At 49.0% G+C, this 14,969-nt stretch overlaps 5 protein-coding genes across 5 annotated transcripts; 3 read left to right on the plus strand and 2 right to left on the minus strand.

The window, feature by feature from the left end:
* Positions 1–217: 217 nt before the first annotated feature.
* On the minus strand, positions 218–1,772 carry EPUS_08839 (uncharacterized protein; the record flags this gene model as incomplete). The annotated part of the gene is made up of 6 exons (XM_007789452.1): positions 218–368; positions 415–471; positions 603–964; positions 1,024–1,305; positions 1,359–1,474; positions 1,670–1,772. The coding sequence occupies 6 exons, from the start codon at positions 1,770–1,772 to the stop codon at positions 218–220; spliced, it is 1,071 nt and encodes a 356-aa protein (XP_007787642.1).
* Positions 1,773–2,467: 695 nt separating this feature from the next.
* EPUS_08840 (uncharacterized protein) lies at positions 2,468–4,073 on the plus strand (the record flags this gene model as incomplete). The annotated part of the gene is made up of 3 exons (XM_007789453.1): positions 2,468–2,488; positions 2,572–2,972; positions 3,035–4,073. 3 exons carry the CDS (start codon positions 2,468–2,470, stop codon positions 4,071–4,073), a joined length of 1,461 nt encoding a protein of 486 aa, XP_007787643.1.
* Positions 4,074–4,124: 51 nt separating this feature from the next.
* Positions 4,125–7,328, plus strand: EPUS_08841 (uncharacterized protein; the record flags this gene model as incomplete). The annotated part of the gene is made up of 1 exon (XM_007789454.1): positions 4,125–7,328. One exon carries the CDS (start codon positions 4,125–4,127, stop codon positions 7,326–7,328), a length of 3,204 nt encoding a protein of 1,067 aa, XP_007787644.1.
* A 1,517-nt stretch (positions 7,329–8,845) lies between these two features.
* EPUS_08842 (uncharacterized protein) lies at positions 8,846–9,597 on the minus strand (the record flags this gene model as incomplete). The annotated part of the gene is made up of 3 exons (XM_007789455.1): positions 8,846–9,332; positions 9,393–9,535; positions 9,592–9,597. The coding sequence occupies 3 exons, from the start codon at positions 9,595–9,597 to the stop codon at positions 8,846–8,848; spliced, it is 636 nt and encodes a 211-aa protein (XP_007787645.1).
* Positions 9,598–12,629: 3,032 nt separating this feature from the next.
* Positions 12,630–14,556, plus strand: EPUS_08843 (uncharacterized protein; the record flags this gene model as incomplete). The annotated part of the gene is made up of 6 exons (XM_007789456.1): positions 12,630–12,725; positions 12,803–12,873; positions 12,935–13,063; positions 13,122–13,204; positions 13,263–13,990; positions 14,056–14,556. The coding sequence occupies 6 exons, from the start codon at positions 12,630–12,632 to the stop codon at positions 14,554–14,556; spliced, it is 1,608 nt and encodes a 535-aa protein (XP_007787646.1).
* Positions 14,557–14,969: the final 413 nt, after the last annotated feature.

The following is a 14,969-nucleotide window of genomic DNA, read 5'->3' on the forward strand; positions in this document are numbered from 1 at the left end:
GAATTCCAAATGGGGGTGCATATAGAAGTTCACCAAGATTGCTGCCATCACAACCTCGAACTGTGAAGAAGCAATCTCTGAAGGGTCTTGGGCTTGGCATGATCTCCGTACTGGGCATCAGTATATACTGCGGCACTACATAGCCATTAGAAAACAGATTCCAAAATCGTAAGCAGGTATCTACAATTGGTATGATACGTTACGTGGCGAATGTAAATCACTGGACGTTGCCAGTCGACTCCTGAAGAGCAGCTTGGCGAGGCACGATAGCTGTTGCTGACTTCCTCACTTTCATATCGCTCTCTTCCTGGAAGTCATCCAGCCCGTTAGGATACTTCTGAATCAGACGCCGCATCTCATCCATGAAGCTACAGAGTCTAAGCATAATGTCTCATGTTGGCTGATTACACTTACACCCTTCGAAGTCTCTCCTCGCCGGGGAAAAGGACAGCATTAAGAATTTTGTATCTCCTGCAGAAGTTATGAGATCAATCTGATCCCAGCCCATAGCTTGAGGAAGTCCATCAATGCTCTGAAAGTGAGCGCAGCATGGATGGACTTGGAATGGGTCGTGAATGTATAAAGTTATAGGTATGACTTACAGCGCATAAAGTGCGTGTCGATCCGACCAGTCTTCCTGTGGCTCTGACATGCTCATTTTCCTTTGGTACTCGGTTACATATGGCGTGCCCAAGCGGAATCGGGCGGCCCTCCATGTACCCAAGTCGCATTCGTTATGACCCCACATAGCACGGGAATCATACAGCATCAGTCTGTCCGTATCCACGTCTGGGAGTATATTGCCGGGCCATAGGTCGGTGTGAATCAAGCACGGCTTAATGGAGCGGCCCCCAGTCTCCATTGGTCGTAGCAGTCGCGGCATCACTTTTTCAAAAAGGTCCTTCTTCAATTCGTCCAACTCGTCGGCCTGCCCATGGACTATCTCTTCCTCATCGATCATTTTCTTCATATGTTCGTGAATAGGGCTTCCCAAGTATCCTGATACTCGTTATCGTGTTGGACAAATGGCAATCCGGTTTCCATATGAAAGCCCCATTTGCCGCCAGGTGACTTTGCAAAGCTTTTCCGGTGGTAATCTGCGACAATGGACACAAGCTTGTCGACTTCGGGCAGCTCCTCAACCATATCATGGAATGCAGCTAAGAAGAACCAAGTATCAGGATCACTTTTGTAGTTCCCAAAGGCGATTGGTCGAGGGACGTGCTCCGGCTCATATTCGCAAAAGAGCTTTTCGGACTCGAAGGAGCCCTGTAGAGATCTGCGGCCTAAGTCGCCCTTGTGGGACTAGGAGGAAAAGAGCTTGAGACATTGAGAGCGATGGCGGATGTACCGCGTACCTTCATGAAGTACAGTTTCTCTACGCCATCAAGCGTCGTCTCAATGCGCCACGTTTCGTTGAATGAACTGACACCGTGCGGTGCGATGGAGACAAATTCAGTCCCAGGTGGAAGTGCTGCGACTTCCCAGTCAGTCTCGGCAATTCAATCAAGACTGCGTACCGCCACAGCCGCAAAGTCCAGATTTCAAAAAGGCAGAGTGAAGCAGGGCAGTCTATCGTACAAAGCAGTAAGAGGATTCTTGTGAAGGCGATTGAAAGCAGAGGTGTTTTAGAGATATCATTTGGAATGTTAAGTCACAATGACCGTACCTGCGAGAACGTTCTCATCAATGTCGTCTGATTGCGTGGACCCGAGCGATAATTTAGCCATGGCAGCAAGCGTCAATTGACGTAGCTCTTCAGCCTCGGCCATTATGAGCACTGATAGAGAGAAGCTGGGAGAGGGAAATGAACTTGAACAATGGGCTGAACCTGGCGAGGGGCCTGGGTGATAAGTAAGGCTGCTGTGGTCAGGGCTGTTCCCTACGAAGCTGCTAGCAGGGTTGAGATCCACACCACATAACTAGTTATTGTGGCCAAGTGTCATTTCGCTTTGCTACAAAGCTCTTTGAACAGGATCAGTCTCGTAGCAGCTGCATACTTCATTGAAATTTATAATTATTATCAAAGTCTTGTTGATACCGTTTTCAACAGTTCAGTGAGGTAGATCCATTGACGGCTTCTCCGTGGTACGAGTACTCCGTAAAAGGGGTGGCCATTCCACTTGGCCAATCGGAAGAGGTCAAAGAACAGGTTTTAATCATCACATTGACGGCGTTGGTGGCGTGGCCATGCGTGCCAAGAGATGACCATTAGTAAGCGATTGCATGAACAAAAGAGCCACTCAGAGCTCATCAAGACTTAAACCCCCAGGCTTATTTCGCATGACAGTTATGCACGTTTAGCTGGGCAGCGCTTAACCCATCCTGGGGGCTTACTTGTATAATTGTAAAATCGATCTCAGGTTGCACATACAGGAAAGCGGTGGGTCTCGACCGTCAGCCTTCGCGACTTCATCATCGTATGGTGTCTGCCGAATAGTGGATGTGAAAGAGCTCAAGATGCATTATGGGCAGCGACTTAGCCACGGTAACGCTGGGCTTACTTCGGCCTCCCCTTGCCCTCCAGTCTCGGAGCATTAAACGCACTACTAACTCACATTTTGTGATTAGGCTGCTCCACATCGGCCCAGCCCTTCGTCCACGACCAAACGAACCAAGACCTCAAGCACTGGCTTTCTCGAGAGTCGAATCTCCAGCTTCAGCCTTAATCGTCGCCGACCCGGAGATGAGTCGAGCGAAGATATACGGGGCCACTTCGGTCTCAACCTCCTTCATGAACCTTCCGAGCCTCTGATCGATTTCATATTTGTCCACGGTCTGCGTGGTGGAAGCCGCAAGACATGGAGCAAGACAGACAATATCGGCCACTACTGGCCAAAGGAATGGCTGCCTGTCGACCCCAAATTTAAGAACGTACGCATACATAGCTTTGGATACAACTCAGACTGGGGGGAGAGAACCGGTAGTGTCCTCACGATTCATGATTTTGGACAGGCTCTGCTCGGAGACATGTATACCTCTCCCCACTTGAACAGCCTGGCTGCGATACCCCACTAGTCATGGTGGGACATAGTATGGGCGGCGTGGTCATTAAGAAGGCGTTCCTCCTTGCCAAACAGGACCCGCAGTACCAGCTCCTAGCTAGCCGGTTTCACAGCATGTTCTTTCTGGCGACGCCGCATCGTGGCGCTGATAGCGCACAGCTTCTCAGCACCTTGATCAAGCTTTCTTTCGCTCATAGCGGTAAAGCGTACGTCGCCGATTTGATGCCGAGTTCGGGTGCCGTCCAAATCATCAACGATGAGTTTCGGCACGCTTACCAAGGAGTGCATCTATGGTCTTTCTTTGAGACGCTCTCTACAAGTCTCGGCCTAATTGTAGAAAAGGAGTCCGCAATCATTGGCTTGCCTGGGGAGCGCATCCAGTTACTAAATGCTGACCACCGCCATGTCTGCAAATTCGACGATCCGTCCGATAACAACTACCGAACCTTGCGAAATGCCTTTGCCTCCACCATTGAGGGCATTGAGAACACCCATCTTCCCGTCAGGAAAGAGGAAGAACGATCGCATATGCGAAGCCTTTCCCAGTACCTAGGGGGCGCTGATAGGCCTGAAGCCGATTTGGCGACAGTCCTCGAAAAGAAGCTCCCCGGGTCCTGCCTCTGGATCCATGATAGACAATCGTTCCAAGATTGGGAGGATGATTTTGATGATGCTCCAAAATGTTACTGGCTTCATGGCGAGCCAGCAACTGGAAAAACCACCATCGTGGCCCATACCATTGATTACCTGCAACAGCGCCATAAAGAATGCTCGTTTTTCTTTTTTAAATATGGTGATGCAACGAGATCGACGATTGCGTCAATGCTGCTCTCGTTAGCCTGGCAGATGTCATCTGTGAATAGCGTCATTCGGGAGGCGCTTCTGGGAATGCATCTAGAAGGGGAAATGTTTGACAAGGCCGACGAGCGATCCATCTGGCAGAAGACGTTCGTGTCCCGCATTTTCCACACCACGCTGAAACAGACGCATTACTGGATTATTGACGCGCTAGATGAGTGCACCAACCAAAGTGTGCTGTTCCCCTTGCTCGCTAAGATCCCCAAATAATTCCCTCTACGTGTTTTCATCTCTAGCCGTCCCTCCACCGCAACGGAAAGAATGTTTGCTCAGGAGCGCATCGCGAAGACCATCGATCATATTGAGCGGGAGGACTCCCTAGGCGATATAAAGATGTTCTTGGAAGCTAGATCCCATTATCTTCCCGTGGCAACCGAGACAGCTCGCCATGATCTAATCAACCAGGTCTTAGAGAAGTCAGACGGTAATTTCCTGTGGGCGTCACTAACCCTTAGAGAATTGGAAGAAACTAGTAGTGAAGAGCAAATCTTAGAGGTCTTAGAGTCAGTCCCAGAAGAGATGGATGACGTTTATAAACGAATTCTTGACAGGATATTGGCTACTCCTAGAAACGTCGAGCTCGCAAAGGCCATCCTTCGGTGGGTTGTGTGTGCTGCGAGGCCCCTGTTGGCGGAAGAACTAAAAGAAGCAATAAAACTAGATATTCACGAAACACCTCATAACATCGAGAAAGACGCTGGCACAATCTGTGGGCACCTGGTAATCGTCGATAACAGGCAGAGGGTGCAGATAGCTCATCAGACCGTCAGAGCGTACCTAGTCCGAGACGGATTATCATCCTACTTTGCAGTTGTTCGACCCCAGGCCCACTCTAGACTCGCAGAAGTATGCGTGAAGTATCTCTGTGGGGATGAGATGAAAACCCCTCGACACCGTCGAGGCAGTGCGACTTCCCGAGGCCCCAAGAGATCAGCGTTTTCTGACTATGCGGCCAAGCAATTCTCCGAACATGTTGTCAGGTCTTCTTCTGCTATAGACCCCCCCTTCATCGCTTTGAACTCGTTCCTCCGAGGTAATGTCTTGACCTGGATCGAGTTCATCGCCGCTACCCAGGACCTTAGTCCCTTAACGCAGACTGCGAAGAACCTCAAAATATATCTTGACCGACGCGCGAAATATCGTTCTCCCCTTGGTCAGGAAGTCAGCAATGTCTCTGCTTGGGCCAACGATATAATACACCTTGTCGCACGATTCGGGAAGCCCTTGTTGACGCACCCTTCTCCGATCCAGTTTCTTTTACCTTCGGTCTGTCCTCCTGAATCCATCATTTTCAAAACGTTCAAAGACTACCCACGGAGCCTACAGTTGGTGGGTTTGTCACAGAAGGACTGGAACGACCAGCTTAGTTGCACCATATACCCCCAAACCCAAGCGTACTGCATGGCTTGTTGCGATAACCGTTTTGCCGTTGGCCTATCTGATGGATCCGTCAGAGTCTATCATGAAGTCACATGCCAGGAAGAGCTCCGACTCATCCATGGCGAGGGCGTGCGTCACCTAGTTCTCTCAAACTCAGGGACCCATCTGGCTGCTGCTGGCCGTAAGAAGATTAAAATGTGGGACCTCATCACAAGCACACTATTGTGGACTGCCACTGCTCCTGACATCCTTCTGGCCATGGAGTTCAACGATGCTGGGACAATCCTTATGACGACGACTAGGACTGAATTCATGATCTCCCTACGTGTGGACATTGGTGAAGTGGACGACAAGGTTCAATTCTCGGATATCTTCGAGGATGACCCGGTGGATGAAGACCACAAGCAAAGGCCTGCAAAGCTCGCTAGCAGTTATCGGCGGCCCCCAAACCTGACCGTATTCTCCACAAAACTCAATCTATTGGCCGTTGCATATCGCGCCCGGCCTGTGACCTTCTGGGGCTTGAATGACAGTTCATATGTTGGTCAGCTATGGAGGACTTCTGACGAATTTCAACTTGCCGTCGTCGCCCTAGTGTTCAACCCTAATCCAGATGTCAGTCTCGTCGCTGCCGCTTATCAGGATGGTTCAATTCTGACCTTCGACCCATGGACACAATGTAAACACGGAGATACAGGCCCCGTTGGGGCTATGATTCTTGGGGCCTCACCCGATGGAACGATCCTTGCGACCGCCGATTTCACAGGAGTCATTACATTGTTCGACTTCGAGACTTTGAGACTGCTATATAAAGTTACTTCTGTAGAACAAAGCGTTCGTCAAATCGTTTTCAGCAGTTCAGGTCTGCGGTTCTACGACGCTCGAGGAGACCGCTGTACTGTTTGGGAACCTTCCGTTTTAGTACGTCGTAATGATACCGGGGACGATTCCAGCTTGGATTTCAGTGAACAAGTCCCTTCAGGTCCGGAAATCGTAAACAATCGCACATCTGACGAACGTCTTGCGCTAACCGTCTTCACCGCTCATCACGATGGGGAAACCATCTTCTGTGGTCGTGAAAGTGGCGCCGTTGTGGCATATTCCAGCAAGACAGGACAACCATTCCAAGAACTCTTCAGTCATAGGAAAAACATCGGCATACTCCTCCTGGGGTGGAATGAAGCGGCAAGCTTACTTGCAAGTGTAGACCGGTCGGGTTATATCTTGGTACAAAAGCTCACCTTCAACCCTGGCAGAAATTTCGATGTTGCGGATCCTATCTTGGGCCGTAAGTCAGCATCTCCTGTGCACCAGGTCCTCATAAATCTTGATGGAAACCGGTTCCTTGTCTCCACAGCCGAGACGGACGAGGTCTGGAGTTTAGAGAACGACTCATTAGTTCGCTCACATACCGTCACTGTAGCGAGAGGCTCGTGGAAGTGGGCCAACCATCCCACTCAACTTGGCAAACTACTCCTAGTGAGTGGAGATAGAGTCAAGATCTTCGATTGGAATGACGGCAGCGAGCTGTCACAACCGAATGGCATTGGTCTTGGACTCCAAAGATCCGAAGATGTTGCTCTCATCGATGTTATTCTCTCACCACGAGCTCGAGGTCTCTGCATTTTTCAGACTGGTTCCAGAGTTACCACCAATAGCGTCCCAGCTCTTCGTTTATGGCCCGCCGAATCCATATCACCAGAAACCACTCAAATAAAATGTCTGGCCGACTACGACGAGCTGGCCAAAGACATCAAGGCTGTCATCGAAATCTACAGAACCCAAGTGATATTCCTAGACCACAACGGTTGGGTATGCTCAATCGACATCAACAGCGTCAATGCGGCACAGAAATCGTTCACCAGACATTTCTTCATCCCGTTCCAGCTGCATGGCACCACGGGACATTTACTGATGTTGGTCACGAACCGTGGAGCTGTCGCGCTGGCGGTGGGAGATGAGTTGGCTGTGTTTCATAACGGATTGAGTTTTGAAGAACATGTGGGTTTGGGGGGCTCACCTCTGGTGTCGGCGAGGCCGTCGATGAGGTCGAATCTCAAGAGGTTTCGGTCCGCTCCAACGTGAATGTGGATTGTGATTGACGGTAATGAGTAATTAATGATATAGAAATGGGCCTCCATGGATGTTGGTGTTAAGTAGCAGGGATCCGGCGATGCTCTTCCAGGTATACTCTGGCTGCTTGCTCTTGAGTGTCTGCCGAGGGAGAATTGTGTTTTGGTACCAGATTTGGGAAAAAAGAAGGTGGTCGAAAACTACGTTGTCTGGTGGTGCACTCCACGGATTCAACACTTGACACAGTCTCAAAAGCGCTTACGTGGTATTTTCGAGGCAGAAGTATATGCCTCGCCTTGGAGCATTGCAGTACCTTACATAGACTGATTATGCTGAAGTCGAACCTGATCAAGAGAGGTTGGTGGTCATCAGAGCATTGCAGCATGTATTTATAGTTCTGCAATGTGAAAGGAGGAAATTGAATGCTACGAATTGAGTGGGTAGGCTGCTTGCAAGTCCCTGAGGATTTAAAGCGGACATCTGGTATGCTCCGACCACGCAGAATCTGACCCACAGAGAGGAGTAATTCCATAACCCTCAACTCACATTCATCCAGGCGACAGTTACAAACGAAGACACTCAGGCCGCCGCCGCCGAAAGCAACATCCAAAAAGTCAACGATCCTACCCATGTTCGATCTGTAGCCATCACATGGGTCTTCACAAAAGACAAGACTCAACTTCAAAGACTTAACAACTAATTCATCAAGACGAACACATAAAGACTGGCGCTATCATACGAACCACAGCTTATGATACGTGTATCTAGATGACTAGATCCTTTTGGAGATTTATCTGTAGATTTTCTGTGGATTTTACTGTACTATTGTAAGATGAAAATGTCCATGGAGGTCAGGAGTCTAAGCCTAGAAGATAGGGAGGACCTAGTTGGGTTGGCGGTTTTGCTGTCTAAGAGAAAAGATCTTGGCCATCTCCATAACCGATCTCAGACGACATTGAAACTATACTTTCTGCTCATAGAAAACCCACTAATTTCTTACAATAAAGATTAGATACTGTACTACGTACCACAAACAAGGAGAAATGCTACCATGTTAACACCATGCTATCGACCACGACTTCCGATCTGGCTCTTGGCGCCATGCTGACTGCTTCGACGCTCTTCCAGCACGCTTTTTTGCTCTTTTCTTTCACTTCAATGTTATGCATCTCAGGAAAACGATCATTCCACCAAATCTAGTGAAGGGCTTCGAGGTAGCTTGTACTAGAGGGAAAAGATCAGTTCAGGAGCCTTCTGTTAGGAACTCCATGGAGCCTGAGATTCAGCCTTACTAGGCAGATCTTCGCGGTATATTAAACGCTCACTACTACTGGTTAGTACTAATTATTCGAACAATTGCCAAGACTCTAGTCTCCACTCGGTCATGCTGTCGGGTTCAGAACACCCCTCTATCCATATCTCGATGAGACAACCAACCCAAGTAGAAACGCCCATCAATGAACCACCAGAAAAGGTTGAGGTGTATCCGCGATATCGACTCCAAGCAGCGCAAAGCAAGTAAGACCTGCTCATTTAGACTCTGAGTGAACGTCGAAATCCATTTGTCTCAAAATCCCGATCTGTGACTCTGGCACGCTCTCAGTCGACGCGCCCTCGCCCTTGACTCTCGCGTCGATTTGGATGATGTTGAGTCTGTCATCCTTTTCCGGTCGTACTATTTTCTGACCCGACGGATCAGATCCGCTCATCGCAGCAATGTCCGTCATCTTGAAGCTGGACAGGCCTTGAAGTCCACCCCCCTTCCACGCGAACAGCCCGCTATTCTCCTTCGACTTGGAAGTAGATCCTTGTTGGATCGTCGACTCGGCGATCTGCACACCCAGCGTGGTGAATTTCTTGGTGACGCGCATCAGGACGGGGGCAGATGACAGGGTGAGAGCCGTGCAGACCCAGATCTCCTCGGTGACGATGGTGGGGACGATGTCGATGATGTCCCGGCCATGGCGGATGTATCTGATGAAGTAGACGAGGTGGGCAACGGATGGGATCCACACCCTAGATCAAGTTAGCAGGGTACAAGCCAAGAATGGGGATCTTTTCTGTTTGTGCACGTACATGCATCTAGTGATGAAGACGGCCATGGCCCAGAGCTTGTTCTGGAATTTCATATGCAGGCTCAAGACGACCCTGATCACGGGAACGAGCAAGAGAACGTCGAGAAGGCCCTCTAGAACCGTGAAAACAATCCAGCGAGCGGGCTGTCAACCCGTTAGCGGACCATTGGGAAAGCCTTACGCGCAGCAAGTCTTCGAACTTTCATCACTGCTCGAAAATCAGCAACTTACCCTCCCAAGACAGCGTCCTTCATTTCCTGGAAAGATGGTTCGACCTGGTGAGCAGCCGACCGAGATAATGAGTGAGCCAATGATAAGTTGACATAGACTCAGTGAGACAATCACGGAAGACCACAGCTTCGTTAACGCTATCGAAAAAATCTCCCGGATCAATAACAATGTTGACAGTTTTTCCAACGTCAAGATGACGACGAGAAGTATGCGGCTTGAGAGCACAAGCTAGGATAGGCCATAGGCAATTAGCGAATCTGTTCGTACTAACGTGTCCGGATTCCGCCAAGATACCTTTGACGCTCGGGTCTCCTTGGATATGCTTGTTATTTGACTGGATTTCCCGGTGTTGTTGACTATGGCGAATAACAGGGCCATCCAGAAGGCAAAATATAAGAGCTTTACAAACACACCAATCAGCCTGCATAGTCTCGTCGGTGATCAGGATGGGTCCCAACAAAACCTAGAACATACGTGTGCAACGAACAAGACCACATTACTCTCCCCTCTGAACGTCCACTTACATCTGGCTCTCCCAAGAACCGCCCAGAAGGTGGTAAAAAGTGTCAAGACATGAACAAACCAAAGCCAAGGTTGATGGTTATCATGGCTTAGACTGACCAGGCGACCGCTCGACGTTGACGATACCATTGCACCTTTGCTTTCTAAAGATCTGATGGTTGCAGTTGTGCTCGAACAAAGGTCAGAGAAAGACTCAGGCTCTAACTCACTACGTAGTACTACGGTATCACGGCATCACGGCTAAAGGCCTGATAAGGTCAACCCCGGACGTGAGGATTTGTACCAATACTCGTACAAACGCCACAAATCTCTGATTTAAGACTAGCCTAAATTGAATCTGTACCCCGGTTTTTACATATAGCCGTGGCCCGATGGGTGGAGCCCGTAGGGCGCCACTCAGGTAATGAAACAGTAATGGGAATATTGATAAGAGCGTGTATGTAATGAGCGCGTTTTGTGACAAGTTTAGGCCACAGAGTTTATATTACGTAGTATTTAGGCCTGTAGCTGTGGTACGTACTGTACTATGTACTCGATACAGCTTTGTATCAGGGCAGCTACGAGACATCGAGAAAAAGATGCATTTTACTAAACTTTAAGCACTCGTGAGCAGCAGATTGAAGAGTACTACAGTACAAGGCATACTACGTAGTAAGTATTTGTAGCACGGCGCTAGTATTGTGGCACTAAAGCAGGCTCCAAACGAGACGGCTGAACTTTGGAAAGTTAAGCGATATTACTGTGGCCAATCGATACGAACAATCGTCTAAGAAGCTTCTAGACAATGATGTGGCGCTGTATCCGAACTAGTTGCTACAAGCGCCGTGCTACGATCAATTATGCCCCGTACCGTAGTAGTCTCCGGTGCTGACGGCCCACGCCTCATACCCCACTCCCACGCCGCACAGCCCCACAACCCTTCCGACCTATCGTCCAAGCGTCATTAAAAAGACCCAATCGACAGCGCTATTAGGTTTCTGTTGGACCAAAGGACCGCGGCCCTCAGAGGACCGTAAACTAGCTTTTGTCTGGCAGTTTCAAAACATAACTAGTTCTCAGTGACACCCAATTAGGGTACGTTTAGCGATTGGCGCTGTATCGCTCCTGGATCAGATCTCTCAACCTCCAGGCCAACCGCTCAGCACGGCGTCCTTCGAGACTTCCAAAGCGTCAGAATACGAAGGAGGAGGAAGATCTCAAGTAAGCAGACCAATGAACAAGCTTTCTCTCCTCTCTGAAAATTGTATCTGACCAAGGAGTACTTTTGTCACAAGGCAAATGCACCAAAAGCTCACTGTACGAGGTGCCGCCTGTTAGAAGATGTAGCAAGTAGCGTACGGAGATACCAATTGAATTGATTGAGTTACTCCTATCAAGAGGAGCATTTGGCTCACACTAATAGCTATAGAAGCGCATTACTGCAACAGCTCAGAAACAGCATTTGGCGTTCAATTCGTATAGCAATGCTCACTGCCATAAATAACAGGGCGTAAAAGTTACAAGAGCGTTTCGTGCGTTTCGCATGCGGGGACCCCTGTATCATCCTGCTAATACGTAACAGATACGTATCGTATGCGCAGGGATTCTGACACCGCCCAGAAGTGATGAAAAATCAGATTTGGTTTAGATTGATATAAGCGCACTGTAATGAGCGATACGCCATTCTGTCTGAGGTCCCACCAAGTCTTTTAGTTTCCAGGTATTAATTACGTTTCTAATATACCACTCAGATTGCACATCTTTCATCCATGAAAGTTATTATCACTCTTATGTTACACACAGAGCTCCTAGCAAAGGATACAACACTAAGGATTTGTACAAGATAGCCATAAAAAGGAGAAAGAGCAAATTCAGCTCTAACGAAGAGGATGTACGGCATCTGATTGGTCAAATACCCTGCGTCTACACACTGTACCCAGTACGACAAAATCTCTGTTGCTGGTTGATCTAGCGTAGAGCTAAGCTCAATTAGAAAGCAACGCGCTTTTCGGCTGTGGGCACTCTATTCTTACTACAGTAAGAAGCAGATACGTGGCGCTGTATCTTTACACAGCGTTTCTAGCACCCTGCTAACATTATTGATGGCCGTTACCATAGTCCGGACTCACTCGTCGGCAACATCAACTACATTTTCAAACTGCAAGCGGAAGGAATCCGCTACAGGGGAAGCGAAAAATGCACAATGGCGCAATGATAAAGTATTGGGTTGTGATCCTGTGATTCAAAGGGTAAAACTATCGTTGGTAAAGCTGTTACGAAATAATTTTCACAGTCTCATTTCAAGATCGACGATAAGGGCGTCTGACCAATACTATGAATAGTTTCAGGTTAGTTACCAAGATCTGTGCACCCTGTTCAGCCGAACAACTGGGGACAAGAAGCCGGGGTATTTCACCCATTTCTTCCCCTCCATGTGACTTCTATCCTCACACCTCCGTACCTACCTCCCAACTCCCATGGTCAATTAATACAGACAGTATACACGATGTGGCTGCACAGAGGACCGCCACCAGCGCCAGTGCCTGGTACGGCAGCTGATGACCGTGATATGAAGCGTATGGGCAAGATCCAAAAGCTCAATGTAAGTTTGGGAGTTCTTTCCCGAGAAGCTTACTCGAGCCTTTGCGATGAGGTTGACGCTCGACTGACCACTGACAGCGAATATACACCGTGTCGACATTGGTTGGCTATGGAGTGATTTTGGGCATGACATGGCCGTTCTCACTCATGTTGGTCTCTTTCAGCGGCGTTGTCCAAGCCGTACTCTAGGTGTTACAACGTTGCTGACAGGCGCTCGACTCACAGTACCGGAACACTCTCTCTCACGAATGGCGGCCCCGCTGGGGCTATCTGGGTTTACCTAGGTACTTGCGTTGGGATGAGTACGGTCGTGATTTCCATGGCCGAATTGGCGTCCATGTACCTATTGTCCTCCTTGCTCACGAGTCCATGGTAAGGCTAAATAATGTCATTACAGTGAACCGACAACGGGCGGGCAGTACCACTGGGTCTCTATATTCGCACCGCCAAAATACCGCAAGATTCTAAGTTACATGGTCGGTAAGTCGCTGGCCTTGATCTATCATTCGATCAGTCACTGACCGCCGGCTCAAATTAGGTTGGCTATGCTCTCTCGGATGGCAAAGCGGTGTTGCTGGCTCTGCCAATGTAGGAGCGCTGTCAATCCAAGGTTTTATCAAGGTCGCCAACTCCGACTATAACCCTAAAAGCTGGCACATCGTTCTCCTCACCATCGCCATCCTGTGTTTCGTCGTTTTCTTCAACACAGTCCTGTCCAGGAAGCTACCAGGCATTGAGGGCGTCATATTCATTCTTTATCTTCTCGGTTTCGTGGTCTTCCTGGTTGTCTTCTTCGTCATGGGTGATCGATCGCCTGCAAGGGAAGTCTTCACCAATTTCCAGGATAACGCCGGTTGGGGCAGTATTGGAACGGCTTGCTTCGTTTCAATTAGCGGCCCCGTCATCACGGTCATTGGGTCTGATTCGGCTGTCCATCTTGCTGAAGAGCTGAAGGACGCATCTCGACAGCTGCCGAAAGCCATGCTTTTCATGGCGTTTACGAACTATTTCCTTGGCTTTGTTATGCTCTTAGCATTTGTTTTCGTGGTCGGTAATGTCGAGGAAGTACTTGCTACGCCTACCGGCCAGCCTTACATCCAGGTCATCTGGAACGCGACTCAATCGAGGGGTCCGACCATTGCCTTAGTAGCCATAATCATTTTCTTCTTCCTTTTCACAGCCGTCAACGTGAACACAACGGCGTCGCGCCAGATCTGGGCATTCGCACGTGACGGAGGCCTGCCATTTTCCCCTTGGATCAACTATGTATGTCCTACTCAAGCCCGTATTTCCGAGCTGTTCTTAAATCAGCTGCTCACACACGTCCCAAGGTCTCACCATACCTGCACATCCCCGTCAACGCCGTACTCCTGTCCTGGTTCATCGGCTGCTGCATCGCCCTTGTCCCCCTCGGCTCCAACGCCGCCTTCCTCAACATCCAAACCATCGGCAACGGCGGTCTCCTCAGCTCCTATATCCTCTGTATCACTTGCCGTCTCTATCACCGCAACGCCATCAGCGTCTACGGCAACCTTGTCAAACGCCCGACGTTTTGCCTGGGAAAGATCGCGGGTAACATCGTCAATTGTTTCGCGCTTTGCTTCCTTATCATCTTTCTCGTAGCCGGCATGTTTCCTGTTGCGCCGAATCCAACAACTGAGACGATGAATTGGACTTGTACGGCGCTGGGGGCGACGGTTATTATTGCGTTGCTGCTATTTATTCAGCTAGGAAAAGGTTACCTTGGTGCGAGAGCTGAGACGCTGCCGGAGTCGGAGAGGGTATCTGAGAGCGAAGAAACTGAATTAGAGAATAAGGCGTTTGATGCTTAAGCATGGTGAAAACTCCGCGACACTCTTAGATTATAGGTAACATTGAGCAATGTCGTGGACGATTAGGAGTAAGCTGGTCACAGTAGCCCACGACGTCGGTACCCGGTTGAGGTTAGAACATAAGGGCTCTTAAGTTTGCGAAGACATGACTGCTGGTAGGGTGCATTAAACCGCTGAAACCGGGTAGCCTTGAAAGTAGGTTTAACATTTGACGCCGATGAAGTTGAGAGATCTTTGGATTTTGAAAAATTGTCGTAACACAGTCACCAAAAGTACTTATACATTTCCTTTTATCACCTTTCTATTGCCTTCTCAGCATACCAGGTGTTAGATTGCGGCATAGTTGTACTGAGATGTGAAAAAGAATGGACCCCGAATTGTCGGGAGCTTCACCGATCTAGATGAATGTAAGC

Source organism: Endocarpon pusillum (assembly GCF_000464535.1).
Source record: "Endocarpon pusillum Z07020 unplaced genomic scaffold scaffold1078, whole genome shotgun sequence".
NCBI lineage: Eukaryota > Fungi > Ascomycota > Eurotiomycetes > Verrucariales > Verrucariaceae > Endocarpon > Endocarpon pusillum.